The sequence below is a fragment of the Echiichthys vipera genome (genome assembly GCF_963691815.1).
Source record: "Echiichthys vipera genome assembly, chromosome: 11".
NCBI lineage: Eukaryota > Metazoa > Chordata > Actinopteri > Perciformes > Trachinidae > Echiichthys > Echiichthys vipera.
Genome location: NC_139836.1, coordinates 20,991,661 through 21,008,706, shown reverse-complemented (window position 1 = coordinate 21,008,706; position 17,046 = coordinate 20,991,661). Strand labels below are relative to the sequence as shown.

The 17,046-nt window shown below is 40.0% G+C and overlaps 2 protein-coding genes across 3 annotated transcripts; one reads left to right on the top strand and one right to left on the bottom strand.

Moving 5' to 3' along the window:
* Nucleotides 1-1,085: 1,085 nt before the first annotated feature.
* On the bottom strand, nucleotides 1,086-6,227 carry eef1akmt2 (EEF1A lysine methyltransferase 2). The gene is made up of 6 exons (XM_083923474.1): nucleotides 6,105-6,227; nucleotides 5,344-5,409; nucleotides 5,040-5,154; nucleotides 4,646-4,747; nucleotides 2,341-2,557; nucleotides 1,086-1,490 (listed from the first exon to the last, which is right to left on the bottom strand). The coding sequence occupies exons 1-6, from the start codon at nucleotides 6,215-6,217 to the stop codon at nucleotides 1,393-1,395; spliced, it is 711 nt and encodes a 236-aa protein (XP_083779600.1). The 5' UTR covers nucleotides 6,218-6,227; the 3' UTR covers nucleotides 1,086-1,392.
* Nucleotides 6,228-6,311: 84 nt separating this feature from the next.
* On the top strand, nucleotides 6,312-16,691 carry abraxas2 (abraxas 2, BRISC complex subunit). Of its 2 annotated transcripts, none has more exons than XM_083922433.1 (9): nucleotides 6,312-6,402; nucleotides 7,814-7,904; nucleotides 9,745-9,781; nucleotides 10,133-10,199; nucleotides 10,588-10,778; nucleotides 11,945-12,064; nucleotides 12,866-12,950; nucleotides 13,074-13,191; nucleotides 13,672-16,691. In XM_083922433.1, exons 1-9 carry the CDS (start codon nucleotides 6,331-6,333, stop codon nucleotides 14,223-14,225), a joined length of 1,335 nt encoding a protein of 444 aa, XP_083778559.1. In that variant the 5' UTR covers nucleotides 6,312-6,330; the 3' UTR covers nucleotides 14,226-16,691. The 2 variants fall into 2 exon arrangements, with proteins under 2 accessions (XP_083778559.1, XP_083778558.1); XM_083922432.1 differs by having other exon boundaries at nucleotides 11,942-12,064.
* The last annotated feature ends 355 nt before the right edge of the window (nucleotides 16,692-17,046 follow it).

Sequence of the window (17,046 nt, the reverse complement as noted above, 5' to 3'; positions counted from 1 at the left end):
TCGGAGATTTGCCTTACAAGATGTTTGTGTTAGTGAGTGAATGTTGACAAAGGTAAAGGAGAGGATGTTTAATGGAGGTGGTTTCAATTCATGGGAAAATCTCTGAGAGTTGTAAATGTGGGCATAATATGTAAATCCAGTCAGGATATCCAGAGCCTTGTAAAATTCCAGGCAGTAATTCTAAAGCTTGCATGTGTTTACTCAACGGCGCGCCTCAACATCAACGGCTCCCATTGGACCACTGGCCAAGCTTGCAATTAGGATCTGACGGTTATTAATGACGCCATTGAGGAAGGAAATGGCAGACAGGGTTCTCTTCCACAGAATGGCATGGCCTCTTGTTTATTCATTATGTCAGAAGTTCTTAATCATTGTACTCAGGACCCCAAGCTCTGCTGGTTTCCAGTTTAGCCAATTAGGTAGGGGCTTTTTTTCACATGGCATGAAAGATGGATGCAATTAACCTCCCGGAAAAAGAAGAACAGTCATTTTCAAACTGTGGGTCAGGACTTTTAACAGGGCCCTTGCAAACTAATATGAGGGGCTGTAAGATGTAAGATGAAAAATGGAATAGGGGAGGCCTTTTCAGTATCTTCTTTCTCTTCCAGCCCTTTTACTATAAAGGGCAAAGAGAATACGGGATATATTTCAGCCTCTAGGCCTGTGGTAACTAATCAGATTAAAAAAAAACAAAACAAGAACTGAATAATTGTCTGGCTGAACTATTACTACAAGTAGCCTCAGGAAAGTATCATTACAATCAAAAAAGTGTCTCTGATTGCACATGTGAGGAGATCACAGGAGAGGCGCATGTTATTCCTCATGCTACCTGTGTGCTGTTTGTTATTCATCTTTAGTTTACATTATGCAATTTTAAAATACCTCCAACGTGAGATTATTATTCATCCGTAGCAGATTATGGCTCCGTTTGGTAATCCACAGAAGACAGGAGTTAACAGATAGTCCTGTAATGTTAATGTAAAATTAAATTACTTCAGTACTACTTCTGAGATATTACGATTCCAACATGAAGCACCATTTTTAATGTATGTAAACAGCCTTGAAAGTGAAACTGATGAATCTCAATCGTCTGTGTATTTGTATCCCAAATGTCACAGAACAATTCCATGCAAACACATGTAAGTGGTTTATATAACACTGTGGATCAATGCAAAGTAACAAAAAGAAAACTTTTATTTATTTCAAGAACATTGTTCCACTCAGTTACACTGTATGCCGGCTTCATTACGCAAAGCTTATCTAAATGAATACTATATAATCAGGTTTTGTATAAAAAGTCTGCACAGGTAACATGATCCCCTGTGATGAACAAAGAAACTGCAGAATTGATGGCACAAAAAAAAAGACAAATGTGCTCTGGATTCATGTAAATCAATGTACTCGCTTGAAGATGAGTGCTGTCACACTGTTGCCCGTCTTGCCTCCAAATTGGAAACTTGGTGTAGGCAACTCCTGCACAAACTCAAATCCTGCGAGGCAACACAGAGAAAATGTGTATGTTAAAAAATGCTACCAGAACATCCACATGGTGTCTTAAAAACAGATGCCTATAATCTCTTTTGTTGTCGACTATGGCTACAGAGGGTCAAGATCTATCCATCCACCATCTGTGGTGCTTCCTAGGGCCTTGTAAAGACAGCCTGTCAGTGTGACAGATGAGATCTCCGGGCCCTCTGGCCCCCTGCAGGCTCTCTAAAGTGACTACACTGAGAGGAGTGACAGCTAATGGAAGCTTGCCGAAATTCTGACTTTACAAGGCTGTTGTTGCCTGCAGCTTCACAACCTGCCAGGTAACTGTCTGAGTTGTGGAACTATGTCTGTGTTTTGACTGAGGGTCAGAAAACAAAACTCCATGCTTCACACTGTTTAACTCATTTACAACACTGCACGCATAACTTAAAGGGGACTGTAGTGGACATTCACAACATTAATATAGCATATATATTTGACATGTAAAGATAGAGTGGACTAAGGGCGACCTCGGCAGAGAATAAAGTCACTCTCCCTCTGTCTGTTGTAGTCAGATTGTCTATTCATTTTCTATCTAATTTTGATAAATGGGGCAGCTGCGTGTGTATATCATTGCATGTGGCTGTGAAAAAGAGGTTATTATTTCACATATTGGGGTGACAACCATGTGGAGGCAGTCCCAGACCCCTTTTGTCAGCATATCAAGCACCTTTATAAAAGGTGCACTGTGGAGGTTTCTCTTCAGAAAGTCCTGAGCAGCGCCGTCATGGAGAAATAAACAAGATTCAACAGAATCTAACAAAGTTAATTATCAGACATTCAGTAATTAATTTCAGTGTATCCCCTTACCTTCACTGAATCTGTCTAGCAGCTGCTCTTTTGTCCAGTTACAGGAAGTGATAGCGAAGAACCCTTTGTCCTTAAGAGCATCTTTTAAAGCTTGGACATAGAGTTTTTTGCCCTCTTTGGAGTTGTCAGGGTTTAAGCTTATTGCGTCGAATGTTCCTTTGTCTATGCAGATATCAAAATCCTTTAGCTCCCCTTGGCAGTTTAAGAAATCCATTTTCTGAAATACAGAAAAAGAGAGAGGTTAAAGAAGAGTTTGCCTGATCATTAACCCTACAGTAAATACACAATATGGCTGCTAATGTTTAGACTAGCTCTTTAGACTATATAGTTACTTGCAGGAGTTATCTTTCAGCACCACCCAAGATGAAATGTTTTATAGCCGACTCGTTAATCTTAAAACTAAATTCCAAGTGCCGACATGACAGCGGTTAATTCTGTGAAGGCTGCTGACCTACCATACCACGAGTGAAAGGAGCCCTTTATCTGGACAGAGGGCAGAACACCAGATCTCTGGGGAGAGTTTAAGAGCCACTACTCACAAACCATGGGTCACAAATGTGTGATTTATGACAGATTAACAGTGAGGCACTAGAGACAGAAATGCCTATTTATGATTGCAACTGATCCAAGTTAAATTTGAGTGTGAGCCTGTAGAATGAAAATTAAAAATGTGTTGAAGGAATCTATGAAGGTGACATGTCAAAGCAGCAGTAGGCTGTAATGTCAGTGGAGACGGGGCTTGACAACGATTTGAGACTAGGCCTGTGGAAGAAGCTTTTTTTTTTTATCATGTGGGTGAAGTTCCTCACACTCTCCATCAGACTCAATTCAAAGCTGCACATTCACACAAATTATTTTGGCATTCTGCAGTCTTAAAGAAATACCAGGATGGCATCTCTCTCTCTCACATACACACACACTCATACAACTACTGTGCTTCCCTAGTCCAGCTAAGGTCAATATTGACTTCAGTAGAAGGCTTACTATCCAAGCAAAGCACACACCATCATTGGTGTGTGATCTACAAAACATATATGCAACTGTATTATGCACACGGGAGAGGAAAACTCACTCATCACACCCCTTATACCATTTATAACTTGTTTTTCTTGCATATATATGTAAGAAGACGTGTTAAATCTTGCCAATTCATTGCGGTATTTGAGGTGGTTTAATCTGAATGGTGGGCAGACTTCCATCACTTTCAGGGCCTTCTTCCTATCCAACTCTCCCAAATGGTAAACACAGGAGACTTTCCTCTAACCTTCCCAGGCTGGCTCGTGGTATGCTGAAAGCTATATTGTATCACTGGCATTTAGAAACAGAGGGGATTCATTTTGTCAATGGCTGATTTGTGCATGGCATAAAATCCACAAGAGAAACTTATGTAGAGATGCACAATCCAGTTTTTTTACGATCCAATCTCATACTGATACGTGGGCTGAGCGCATCAACCGATACCAGATACCAATCTGATCCTATTGTTGAATGAATGAACCGTATACCTTGCCAATTTGAGTGAAGGCTTCAGGCTTGACATAAACATTTAGCCTTGTTAAAAAAAAGGTAAAAATTGAACTCAGATATAAATGTACTTAATATTATTTATCAACAAACAAAGTGTTTATCACCACGCTTTCGCGTTTCAGAGATTTCATGTACAGTCGGACTTGTTGGCGTATCGAGTCTGAACTGTTTCCAAATAGCAGACTTGGCATGATACAGCGCTTGCTCCATGTAGCTCTGTGTTTGCTAATCACTAGCTGCTGTGCGTGCTATGTTTGACGACGTAACCGGTGTTGCAAACATAGATTTGAAGTGACTAGATCGCTGCAACTATATTGCTGTGTACGATATTAATAAAAAGAAATGACTGGATCGGAAAGCTGGATCTGCCTCATCCGATATATGATTCAGCTAATTATTCAATATCGGAGCCGATATCCGATCATGGTTTTTTTTTTGCAGAAAAAGTTGATTCATGCTTTTCACCTAGCAATACTTGCGTAGTATGCCAGTGATCTATGAAAAGTGTAAATGCCATCATCAACAGTGTGCCATCAGGCACTACACCATCTCTGTACATAAAAACAAGTGCAAAAACATACATTTCAGTCTGCCATAATGAGAATTCTCCAGTGCCATCACAACCACAAAGCTTCCAAATCCTAATAAGAAAGTATGCCTGGTACATACTTATATTTCCCAACTGCTGCTCACTTCACAATCACAATAAACATGTGAATTAGTGTAGTTACCTGTACAGTAATGCAATAGTTTTAATGACAAACAAAACAGAACCCACCTTAACAGTGACATCAGTCAAGTCCTTCAGAACATTTCTGGCCAATTCTACGGATGCTGGAGAATAATCTATACCAGTCAGATTCCTGTATCCATGTTTAGCCTTGACACAAAAAACACAAAGCAAATAAAGAAAAATCTTTATCAACTGTTATGGAAATGTCTGCTGGCATCCAAATAAAATCGAGGTGGGGGGGGGGGGGGGGGGGGGGGGCTTTGGATTGTGGCTCTCTAAGCTTACAAATACAACAGGAAGGGCAGTTATTACCAACAGCATCCCTGTTACCCAGTATAATCCAAGATGAAGCTAGATGTATGATTTGTTGTGATTTCCACAGAGCAATCAAATAAAAGTCATAATACGATGTCAAAATGTATTTTTCCTCTGTTCACACCAGTTCAACTAAAAAGGCTCCATTTCCAGTGCCAATGTCCAATATGGCAGCATTTTCTGGGATCTTAGCCTTTTCCATCCATCGCAGCACACGGGTCATGCTCCCCTCGCCAAACCTTACAAGAGAACGGAAACACACAGATACAGTCTATTGTTAGGAATAGTTAGAAACTAATCATACTGCATTAGTAGGAATCATCACATTTTGGCATGACAAGTACTCTAACAATCAGTGGAAAACCAGAAATGTTAGGCTAATTATGGTAAGACCGATGGCAGTATGTCAGTACTTTGTACAAGATTACCATATCTCACCAACATCCCCAATGTCTTTGAATGTCTCAAGTTCTTTCTGGTATGCATCTTCCCAACTGCAGAAAAGGACAATCGCTGACAATTAGTTATAAATGCTATAAACACAGAAGCTATATTACAACCAAAACAAAGTGTAGTGCAACAAATAAAGATAAGTGTCCTGACTTAAAGTGTATATGAATTGTTAATATCAAATACACTCTAATCCTAATAAAGCTAAATTCACACATTATTCTAAGCATGATTGTATTTACATTTACATGTATTTATTTGCATTTTTTTAAAGAAAGAAGCCAGGCAGGTGTTCCCAGCTGGCTGCCAATATTAAAGAATATATGTTTTCCATTTCTTAATGTACAACAAAAAGCTGTTAACCCCTATGATCTCTGTAAGCTTTAGAAAATATGTATTTCAATCTTTTTTGCTTTACTTGTTATAGTTTCTTTTTGACTGTAGTCTCAACAAAAGATGTACAGAAGGTGTTGTTTACCTGCTGTTTATCCTTAAAAAATGTCGAGCAGCACTTGTTTTCCAGTTAACCTTCTTCTTGCTCTAAGCACGACGTTTGGAGTATCAATGGGTCAATAATGGTGATTTAGAAAAATAGTGCTAAAGCATATTTTAAAACTTAACGTATCGTCAGTTAGCTCTGTTGTTGTATCTTGTACGTTAGCTAAGCTAGCTGTGAAGCCCGACCAGAATAACCGACCGCCATACATTGACGTTAGTAACGAAAAAGCAGGACACTTACTATTCTTTCGTTCCGAGCTGCGAAGGTTCAAAATCGTTTTCTGAGCATCTGTCGTCCTCTGGGTCAGATGAGTTTCCACTTTCCACTTCCACGCTTTCTGAGGCGACTTCCATGCTGGATACGTGACTGTCAAGCGTTAGCCTACAATTCCCAGAAGGCGTTGCGTTCGAAGAGACGTGATTGCAACCGGCAGGGGGGAATCGGGATTGATAGGGATGTTTCCATCATGGCGGCATCCATTTCAGGTTATACTTTTAGTTCTGTGTGTTATCACAGCGCCAACAGCAACTCAGATCATGTAAGTATTCTAAATTATGGTGACAGACTATAAGGCGACTGTTGCTCTGCGACGCGTCTGTTCGTGCATCAACGCCATGAGTTTGTGTTGTTTTCCAGTGTCATCATCCTGTTGCTGGCTAGCTAATATGGGTTCCGTCTATTTCAGGTGTGGTTTAATGAGACTGTAGCTACGAAACAAGACAACACAAGTCATTTTAGTATAATCGCACGCGTTACATCTGCGCATGTGTTTAATGTTTAAGTATTAACATTATCTATAACGAGCCATATATAGTAACACATGCTACAATAATACTGGAAATGCTGTTTGGGAAAGTTTGAGTTCCAAGAAATACCTAGTAGTTAGCATGTTAGCTAAGCTGACAAGTCAAGTGACTTCCGTGTGCCCGGTGCTGCTATTTTTTACTGTCACCTCGGCCTGTCACCTTATATCACTGTGGCGTGTCATGAAGAATATAAAGTAAACGCAGTGGATTTCATAATTTGTTTGCATTAAACGTTTTTGCCGTAACCGCATCTTTAGATTAGCGTGTTAGCTTGGCAGCTAGTACCGTCGGAGAAAGTGTCTGACAGTAAACGTATTTGTCTATTTCTTTGTTTTTTCCTTTGACGTGCTCGTTATAGAAACACATTAGATGAGAAACGAGGTCCATGTTTGGGAGTGAAACCTTTCACAGAAGCAAACGAAGCTAACGTCAGTGCTGTTTACATGGCATTTCCTCTTGTCAAGACTTTAAAAGTCGGCCTGGACAGGTGGCTAGTTGCTGCTTACAAGTTTGCCTGCATTCCTGACATAACCAGACAACTACGTTTCATGACAGCGCTGTAATATACATACACAGAAGAGGGACATTATAATACCATCATTGGAAATAACGTGCAAATATGAAAAAGGATAAGCTCGAGTACAGTACACAGTGCATAGCAATATAGTGGCATAGTGTCGAAAGGCTTTGTGTTTGTTGCAATCCCATTGTTTTTTTTTTAACCAGTATTCCTCGCCTCTAAATAAACAATTTAAATAAGTAAATCATTTTCCCTGGGGATATTAAAGTATTCCTGATTCTCCCTACTTTTGAAGCAGCAGCATAAAAGTCATTTTCTCCATTACGCTGATATTTAGAGTTTGATGCTGCCTTTTTCTGTCAGAAGTAAACAACTTAATTTACTTCCAGAACAAAACGTTGATATGCTCTTTTGTTGTAAAGGAAGGAGCGTCTTGATTATGATTCAGTGATTCTGACACAAAGATTGTTGTTCTGTATGCACTCAACTCAACCATGTTCAAAACTTTTGGCTTTTGCCTTTTTCTTAAATTTTCCGTTGATCGACTAATTGATTAATGCACTTGTTGTTTCAGGTCTACATTATTACCCTAATAATAGTTCTGTCAAAATGTATTTGCACAGGAGGGCTTCCTATTAGGAGATGTAAGGCAGGAGGAGACTGTAAGCATCAGTGACACACAGATCAGCACTGCAGAATTGCTCCAAGTAGTAGGTAAGCCCCGAAACAGACAACACAAAAATGTTGCGGCATCTTAAGCAATAAGTAGCGACTGATCAAAGCCACTCAGTGACAGAAGCTGCAAGAGAATGTTAAGAAGTTCACAGGATCACGATTCCATAGGCCTTTTTCTCACAATAGGAAAAGCACAGGTGTAAATAATGATGAAATGAATGATGGCTGAATTCCATTTCGCTGCTTCCGTGTCAGGGTCCTGGTATTTGGGGCACTTGAATAGACACTGAGCCATCGCTAATGCTATTCATAACACTTGTCTTTTGTCTACTATAAGAAGAAAATGTCTGTTTTAAATAAAGTCCAATTTAGTCATTTTTGCACCTTTTTTTAAAAAAAACGCTCGGCTTATCACCATAAGTAATAGACATTTTCCTTGTTCCCAAGGCTGTGTAAGCATGTACAGACTGAAGTTTTCACCTCCGCTGTTGATTGCATCTGTTAAGAACAACTTTTTATTAAGTGCATTACATTTCGACATCCCGTAATTCCCAGAACAGCATTATTTAACCTTAGCCTGAGTAGAAGTTAGCTGTAAGTCCAAACACCTCTGTAGGTGTGTAGGGTGATTTTGATCTGTTGTATAGACTGTCAACTAACTATTCATGTTGAGTATAGCGTTTCTTGTTGGGGATGCTTCTTCAAATGAACAGCAGTATGGCATACTAGATACAATTGCTACACAACACACCTTTCATAATCAGTAATGATAAGACATTTAAAGGGCAGCCTTGTTGCGTTTTAGGTTATTTATTCTTAAATATGTCCTCATTGGTGTACAATTACCTAACAATCTGACTTATCCTCCTGAGCGAATAATTTCTTATCTGTATTTGCATAGGATGGGTAAGCTATATGGAGGCTTCCATGTCCTTCGTGGTCTATAAAAAAAAACTATAAACGGCCATTAGGGACATAATATACTATGTGGTACCGGTATGGCTAAACACGTTTTTGCAAAGAAATAGCGTGACTGGAAGAATTGAGGAATTAAGGCGCTGAGCGAGACGGGCTTTTCACTGCACGGCAAATTTGAAAGCCTGCACTGCACTTTTGTTCATAATGAAAGCTCATAGGAAGGAATCCCTGTCGCCAAAAAAGGGAAAAAGAGAATTAAAAAGGCATCGTGACAGGCAAATTCAGAAATCAAGGGCAAACAGCTTCTTGGCACCTAGCACCTACTGTAGTTGCAACCAGGTTGCAAAGCATGTTTGAAAAAGCGAGGCGCTATAGAGCACTATTCGTTTGAACGCAATATACAATTTTACAAGATGGGTGGAAAACCTACACAGTGCTCCTTTTAAAGAAGGGGGAAAAAAAGACAACTGCTCACACAGATTTACTCAGTTTGACATTTCCATTTAAAATGAATGAACAGTCAATATAACCACATGAATCAGTACTGTACTGTACAGTACTGCTGTGCCTCTTCAGTCCTATGCCAATAAGAATCTTTTTGCTTTGCACTTTACCTTGTGCTTCGGTCACATAAGAGTGTAGATTTACCCTAATGACCTCTTTCTAAAGCGGTTGGAGTAAGAATTTGCTTGAGTTTATATTGTAAACCAAAACAACCTAAACAAAAGACCAACATAATACAGTAATGGAAGCTTTACTGCTTTATGAGTTCAGGTTTACTGTTTATGTGGCCTTATATGAATTACAGGTGTCTTTAGTTTGAATGTGATAAGATACAGAAGACAGCAGATTGCAGTCCTCTGATTTCTAATTTCAGTTGTAGGTCTACACCTTGGCTTGTGCCTTTTAAAGATTTCCACATATGCTATGTAACTGAAATGTCATTATTTGTTCCCAACAGAAATCCATAATCATGATCCTTGTGCACAGTTATTTAGGTAAGAAGGAGCTTTTTTTTTTTTACTTTCAAACAGCTACTATTATCATCAGTTATACATGTAGCAAGCATGAGAGCTTTTGAGTATGTATCGTTGTTTTGTCCCTCAATACAAAGTGCCTTTGTTTAGAGTAGCTTGTGTCATCTTTGTTTTAGGTCATTGTAAATATACTGACAATTTAAATGGATCACTTTGCTTCCATGCAATTGAGCACAGGCTGCATTTATTTGACATTGGACAGTAGATGGCCCCATCTGACAAGATTGGGTAAAAGAAGTAGGTCAAGGCAAGGGAGGAGGAACATGATGAATCAGTTCGAACTTACTTGTTTGTTTTTTTTCCTCTCATCAGCTTTTATGACTACGCAGGAAAACTCAACGAAGAAAATCTCAACAGCATTCTTAAACATAGGCGGAAAGTGAGTGATTTTTTTTTCTAAAGAAAAGAAAATGATTGCCATGTCAACTTCGATTGAGATTGATAAAATGTCAGTGATGGTTAGAAATCAGAAGAAGTTTAGCCGCGTGGCAATCGCCTTCAAACTCCTGATTTCAACAGTTTTGGCTGCAAATACAACATCAGACAACACCATGTACCATTGTATTGAAAGTAATCATGTTAACATTCCTCATTGAAGTATTTCAATAAGTAGCTTTTATAATTATTAGTGTCAGTTATGTTTCATATACTGTAGTTGTGTTTTCGTCACCTGTGTACTTTTTTGACTTAATCTTAAATGAGGTTGGATTAGTAAGACTTTAATGGATTAAACACATTTTAAAACATTTGTTTCTTCTGCCGTATAGAACGTCATAGGTTGGTACCGTTTCCGGAGGAATACGCAGCAGCAGATGTCATTCAGGGAACAGATCATCCACAAACAGCTGACTCAGCTGCTTGGTGTGCCCGACCTCGTCTTTCTTCTTTTTAGCTTCATCTCCACCGCCAACAGCTCCACGCACGCACTGGAGTATGTGCTCTTCAGACCTAATCGCAGGTAACAACTGCATGTTGACCAATACGTGCAAACACACACTCACGGTATCAATAAATATTAACTATTAATGATCAGTGACTTTTGATTGACATAGAGCAGGGGTAGGCAATTCCGGTCCTGGAGAGCCACTGTCCTGCATGTTTTAGGTTTCTCTCTGCTCTAACACTCCTGATTCTAAGGATTTGCTCGTTATCAAGCAGCTGATGCTTGTCACAGTTTGATTATTGTTAGACTCAGGTGTGTTAGGGTAGGGAGAAACCTAAAACATACAGGACACTGGCTCTCCAGGACCAGAATTGCCTACCCCTGACATAGAGGTACTTCCCACTGTTTATTTTTACTTACTTGTATCTAAGACCCTTTTGGGGTGCTCCAATCAGTATCAGGGCTGATAACCAGTTGGATGAAAATCATTATGTTACTGATCTACAATTATCAATATCATTACGCTCCCTAGATTACTGCCCTTGTCTTACCCCTCATGAAAATGATACAGTTTCATACAATAAGGTATACAGATTTTTAAAAATTTGACAAATGCAGAGCAGTGGTACGGGTTTGGGAATTTGTATCGGAAGGTAACCTGAGTTGAGGTTCAGCATTATATCGGGTGAGACACGTCAGACTGGTGCATCTCTAATTTTGCATATGGTTTCATTCTAAACGTATGAAATTACATATATATATTTTATCAGTGATACATTATCAGCACGTTCAAATATCACAGAATGTTAAAGGGGTAACTTAATTGCCCCAATTTCGGCTGTATATCCACAAGTAACCCGAATCCATTTCATTGGGAGAAAAAAAAGTTCATCTTTGTGTGGAAAATAATTGTTTATAGTATTATAGGATTTTTCCAATGGCACTATTGGTCATACTGACTGGCTCATCAGCTTCAAACGAGCAACAGCAGACATTGTGACGTGAGAACAGAAAGGTCCATAATAATGTCCTTCATATACTCAGGTATACTACATTTTATGAATGTAAAAACATAAATCACTAAAGAACAAAGACAGCTAAAAAACACAGGTACTATGGAGCCATAGAGTCTAGCCAAGCCAGCCCATTTGTATGGAAAATGACATTGGAGTATGTGTATAGCATTCATTTCTGGAAAAAGTATGTTTTGACAGTGCTAACTGGTCATTTCTACTCAGTAGGTACAACCAGAGGATCACCCTCACAATCCCAAACCTTGGCAACACAAGCCAGCAGGAATACAAAGTCTCTTCAGTGCCCAATACCTCACTCAACTACATCCAGGTCATCAAAGAGCATGGGTAAGGTTTGGATTCTTTATTCTTTTCTTTGCACTGCATCCATGCCACTGCTATCTCACATTTTGGGGTAGGGTTAGTTTAGACTACCGCAAGTCTCCTCTGATATTCATGGAGTTGCAGAAGCCGCCTGTTTCCAATAAGCCCCAGCTACAGCGACATCCTGGATGATCCAGTTTGGAGGTGCCAAAAATTGCAGTTTGCTGAGTGGCCACTAGGGGCAGGTTTCATAATAGAGCCATTTCTCATTGACCCCCATGTCAAACAGGCTGTTTCCACAGCATAATCAAACCTATTTAAAGCCTGGTGCAAAAAAACCCCATTATATTCTATATGTTTAGCTCATATCTCCATGACAACACTGAGGGGGATGAATTTTTTCTTTTTGTACCAGGCTAGTTTGTATTTTATTAGTCTACACTATAAGCTGTATGTAAGTGATAACATACATTTAAGGGTGGCTGCCTGCAGTGGCAGCAAATGCTTCTACTTCTATTTCTGTGACTTTGTGTCTAAACCTTGACCGACTCTTTCTGTTATAGAAAGGTTGCATACCGTGTACCCGTGTCATCTTAACTGCAGGGGATTTAGCCAGGCCAGTCTATCCAGCTTCTGATGAAATGGCTTTATTTTCACCATATCTCATTCAGCTGATGTTTTTGTGTGACACCAAGTGGAATATGTTTTGATTTACAAAGAACAGACCGACACATTAGCAAAGCTTTACTGCTTTACTCTGAATACCAAATGTTTGATCTTGTTGAACAAACTGGTTGAGCTTGTACTATTTGCTATTATTTACAGGGCGGAATTCTTTGACAAAGATGGTGTGATGAAGGATATCAGAACAATATTCCAAGTCTACAGTGCACTACAAGATAAAGTGCAGGTGAGCCGGATAAATGGATAACTGGTGGATTTTGCCAAAGACATTTTAAAATAGTTTGCTCACTTGTCAAATTATTTTTTGTTAAATTTGTTTTGTTTTTTCCTCCGTTTGTCTTGTTTTCAGGCTGTGTGTGGGGAAGTAGAACAAAGTGAACGCGTGAAGGAGAAAATTCAGGAGGATGTGAACAAACTCAAACAACAAATTGCTCTCAGGAAACGCAAGACAGCAGAAGAAGAGAGAAGTATGTGTGCTGGTTTGAAGCACAGACTGGCTTTAGATCGATAGCCAACAGCAAAAACAACAAATATTAAGGTTCAGTCAGAGTCGATTCCTTTTCCTCAAGCCTTTTGTATGATATTTCATCAGTCAAACGTTCAAGTAGACGTGCCGCAGTAGTTGCATGTTACCAGTGTTGCAGTGTTTGGGCATACATCGATTACTTTACTTTCCCACTTTCCCCCTTCCGTTGTTTTCCTTTTTTAAAATAGAAATAAAACCAGTTCTTTTTGCATATCAGTGCCCAAGAGAAAGTGTCTGCTCCTCTCCGTGCAGCAGTAGCACCACCGCTACAGAGTAGACGTATACAGCCGTGGTGCATTTGCCGTGTAATCAGTAACTGGTGTGAAATCTTCATCATCGTGCCATCATTGGGCCTCCCATGTTCAAACTTAACCTCCACATTTTACCTTTTTTACAAGTTATATTTCTCTCTGATCTACAGGGCTCCGTGAAACCCAAAATGCAGACTCCCATCCCACTCCAGACGAGAATACAGAACCATCTGAGGCTTCCTCTCTTTCCAGGATAACTTTCCACACACCCCCTGCTCCGGAGCGGCCCAGTACTTCACCCAACCCACCTTATTCTGACCTCTTGTCCCAGGATGACTCTCTGCTCTCCTCTTCTTCCCCACCTACCAGTGCTGCTCTACTGCCCCGGCCCCAAGCGGTAGGCTCTCCAGGACACCCTACCCCTGGTCCACTGGGGATGGGCCTTGGGCTGGGCCCAAGCTCTAATCCTGTTACCACTCCCAGCACCCCATACCTTGGCAATGGGGATGGTTCAAGCTCTGACTCATTAGACAGACAAGCTGCAGGCCAGGAAGATGACGAAGATGATGAGGATGACGATGATGAAGATGAGGACAGTAGCGAATATGAGAACTTAGTTAGTGAAGCCGGTCACCTGCCAATGGTCTCTGCCAGCGTTTTAGCACAAGGCCGACCGGCAGCCCTCAGTCCGGATGGGGACGCTCGTGGCTCACAGACCACATAGAAACATGCCACAGGGTGTGTACGGGACACAAATAAGTGACACACCTTGAGAGTTGAGCATCTTAAGCAATCAAATAGAGACAAAAGAAGTGCCAGTCCTGAAAGTGAAAGGCATGCACAGGTGGTGTCCCGCTGTGAGTTTTTCTTGTCTTGGTCAGATCTCCATTTTAAGGGGAAACTTTGCTAGGCTTTGCAAGCTCAACAGGAGAAATATGTCTGTTTTTATTTTTTATTTTTGGTATGGGTTTGATCTGGGTACTTAGATGTGGATGTTTCGGCTCCCTTAAAAAACATGCCCTGCTCCACGCTTTCTGTATCTTTTTGTTTCACATTTGCACCACCAACTCTGAGCACCCACTCTTGCATTACCTCTTGCACTATTTTTTTGCCTTCTTTTAAACAAACCATTTAAGAAAAGCAACAGGAGAATATTCTGTGGCCTTTAAACTATTTTTTAAAAGAAGTAGGCAAATAGTTGTATGTATACATATATACATATACTGTGTGTATATATTTATATATATATATATATAGTCATTAATAGTTGATCTAATTTGATTGACAAGAATGTCAATGTCTTGTTCCTCTTGGTTAACACTGAAATTGTATGCGCTTTGCTGCACTTAACAAAATTTAAGATTTATTATTGTGCTATACCAATGCTGTCATGTTGTGCCACTTGAGTAGTCTTCTTTGACCACCCTGAGCCGAACTCAGCCCAGCTTTTGTGTGTTGTACGGGGCTCACAGAGCAAACACAATGTACTGTAGCTTTACTAACCAGATGCTTAAGGTTCCTTTCTGCTGCTGCAACACAGAGAGCTACCACTAAAAAATGCATCTGTCTGTTCTTCTTCATACAAATACCTGGCTGCTACTTCCACTTCCTAGTGCTGGTTGTCTCAATACTACTGAACGTGATCATATAACCACTTCAAGCTCACTTCTCACTGACTTGTTCTCTATTAAAATCATAATGGAAGGCTGAGACCCCCTGTAGTGTGTGAATTGTAACTTTGGGAACGGAGAGCGAGCAATCACCTTCCTGTCTCGGCACAGTCGACCTTGTGTATTCTGACCTGGTTGGATCAATGTTGCGTGCATGGACCTGGATAATGTGATGTAAACATCATGACCTTGCCTCAGTATACAGTGCCTTCATTTGGGGGTAGTCTCTGTCTGCAAACAGAACACATTCACAGATCTCTCTTGAGTGGTAAAAGTATAACAAACTTGTGTTCGCAATAATCGGCATCCAGCTTAATTTTTTAGTCCTGAAGATATATTCCCTTCCTTTCTATGATGCTTTGTCTACCTGAAACAATTTTCACTGCTTCCTGAAGCTGTTTTCCCTTTTTACTTTCACTGATGAATTCTGAGTGGGTCTGCATCTCATGTTTGCAGCTGTGATTTTGCTTGCTTTATTAATTGAAACTGGAATTATATCTTTGAAGTCAGCAGCTGCAATGCAGAAGTGGTATGATGAGCATGACTGGCATTCAGATGACTTAAAAAAAACATTTGGCACATTTGAAGACAACTAAGTAACAGGGATCGATTGGGTGAAGGATGTAGGAAACCCTTCTTGCATGAATCGGTCCACTCTAGACACTTCTATTCAGCATGGAAAGACTGCACATGGAGGACATCTAACATGGTGATTAGCAGGTTGCACTCAAGTGAAGACATTCTACGGCGGGAGAAGTACTGCCTTGTGAACAAGCTCTGCTTTATTTACATAACCTGTTTGTCTTTTTTATTTTATTTTTTGCCCTTATGTGTTATGCTTATGCATCACTTATCGGGAACTGGCACTCAGTGTTACTTAATAATCAACCAGAGTAACACAATCACACAATGCTAAAAGAAATGACAAAATCAGTTTGTGAATACGGTTTCCTTTGTGTACTGGAATAAAATAAGGAAATATATAATGAATGTATGGTAGACAGTGGAGGATGGGGGTAGCATTTAAACAGCACTTACTGTATAAGCTTGTCTCAGTTGAGTGTTGTGGTATAGAGCAGCAGTTCTCAATATTGGTCCTCTTAATCCATGCCCTGAGTCCCTAGATGATTGCTTTTTAATTATTTCTTTCTGGTATCCAAGGTATAATCCTGACTTGATGGCCAGAATGAAAACCACAGCGCTCTGGTACTGAGGGCCACTGGTATAAAGCATGAGAGGACTAAAATTGTTAGGATTCTATACCTTTCAAATGCCAACAAAGAACAATAATACACTCTTACTGTAGGCCTCAGGGGTGACTCTTCCCTTCCTTCCCCACCTAGGCTATTGCAACATCAACACCTCCCTGAAAGCACAAAGTCCAGTGCAAAGCTTCGAACTTCTCAGCTTTTATCTGGATATGTGTACTTGATGAAAGTAGACCAAGGACTTGCTTGGAAAAGCACAGAGAACATGGTTCTTTAAGCTGGGGATAATAAATGAGACATGCATATGTGATACATGATGTGCCTTTGTTTTCTTATTAAGGTAAATTGAGTACCACAATTAATGTGCAAGTGGTTTTTAGAATACTTTGAAAAACGTCTAAAGTTCCATTCATGCTATTTAATGTTTAAGGTTGATGGAGCATGACTCAAAACAACTTCTAGCTTCCACCAAAACCACATCTTGTACATTTATTTTGGATGTGTACTTCTATGCGCAAAACCTACTGGTGCTCGATTCAATGACATCACATTGGAGTGGGACGGGCTTTCCTGTAAACAACAGTTGCATGCATTTTCGCAGGTGAACAGATGACTTGGTAAAGTATTAATTGTGATGCAAATTAATTTTCGGCTTTGTAGTGTGTGG